The 1381-nt window shown below is 37.5% G+C and overlaps 1 protein-coding gene across 1 annotated transcript in view; it reads right to left on the bottom strand.

The window, feature by feature from the left end:
* Positions 1-1381, bottom strand: part of mtr (5-methyltetrahydrofolate-homocysteine methyltransferase) — a gene marked incomplete at its 3' end in the record, with an annotated part of 97370 nt that overhangs the window by 21087 nt on the left and 74902 nt on the right. The window contains 2 exon segments of the mRNA XM_014028160.1: positions 228-273; positions 434-509. Coding sequence (XP_013883614.1) covers positions 228-273; positions 434-509 — 122 coding nt within the window.

Raw genomic sequence — 1381 nt, 5'->3', positions numbered from 1 at the left:
TATAAATTGTAATATCCTTATTTTTTACATACTGGCACCATGAGTTTTCCATGACTGCACCATATGGTTATTTTATCACAAAATATCCTCTGCCATATAACCTCATGTAGTAACAAAGCAGGTTATCCTGAGAAACCAACAAAACAAGTTACCTTAATCAACCCGAGTGACTAATCTACAGACTAAATCAACTATACCCAAGTAAAATGCTACAAAATCTTTATAGNAGGTCGTAGCAGTCAAAGACACGGGTGCCCAGAAACTGAGGATGCACTGCAACACAAAAACATTTCCTGCTTCAAACACACAGCTGGAAAAACTTAAAAAAAACAGTATTTGTATTTAAACTTTGTGATTTCTTTTAAAACCTTTAATGTGGTTTACTGCACACTGACTGCTTGTCAGAGGCATTTATTCATGTTTACCAGCTCACCTGGTTTAGGAGGAGAAAACCAGTCGATTTGTAAAGCCTTCTGCCTTGCTCCCAACAGAGACAGATACCGACGATCCTGCAACACATACGAGGGCGGAAATTATTTATCTCAGGTACAGGTCATTATAAAACACATCCAAACATGATAAAACTATATAATCATAACAATGTAATGGAATGGAATGGAATAGAATATATTTTTGTCATTGTAACAATGAAACTTTACACAACAAAATTTGGGTGCAATTCTCCAGATAAAAAAACAATGTCTCTTTTTTAAAATTTCTTTATTTAACCAGGTAAAACCCCAATGAGATGGAGATCTCATTTGCAAGAGGGACCTGGGCAGAATCTGCAACACACAACCTGGTTACACAAAAATAAACAAAACATATCCACAAGTTAAAAACACATTACAAAACAGTTTACAGGCAATGACACTGATGAATCACACTGCTTGTTTTTCAGAAYATCTTGAAATATATCTAATGTAATAAAATCTGACATCTTGAGTTCAGACTGGAGCTGATTCTGTCATGATCTGTGTTTTTACTTTAGTTTTCTAGTGTTTCAGTGTTCCCCTGTGTTTCTCTGCTCTGCTCCAGCCCCGCCCATGCTCACCTGTTTCCTCTTGTGTCTCCGCCAGGTGTTTCTTATTGTCCTTTAATTAGTTTCTCTTTATATTCTGTGTTCTGTCCTCTGTGCTTTGTCCGATCATTGTACGGTGCTGCATCCCCTCAGCCTGTGTGTGTCTTTGTGGTTGTTTCCCCTAAGTGTCTATAAGTGTTTTGAGTTGCCTCACCAGCCTTCTTTTGTTTGTTAAATAAATATTTTTATTACTTTGGATTTTTGCCTGCACCCTGGGTCATTCCTGCCTGAAACCTGTCAGATTCCATGCTATAGGAGCCATAACACTGAATGCTTGCTTCCCTTTTTCTGTTCGAATAG

This window comes from Austrofundulus limnaeus, unplaced genomic scaffold (genome assembly GCF_001266775.1).
Source record: "Austrofundulus limnaeus strain Quisiro unplaced genomic scaffold, Austrofundulus_limnaeus-1.0 Scaffold721, whole genome shotgun sequence".
NCBI lineage: Eukaryota > Metazoa > Chordata > Actinopteri > Cyprinodontiformes > Rivulidae > Austrofundulus > Austrofundulus limnaeus.
The sequence above is the reverse complement of the archived record's forward strand: the minus strand, read 5'-3'. Positions and strand labels throughout refer to the sequence as shown.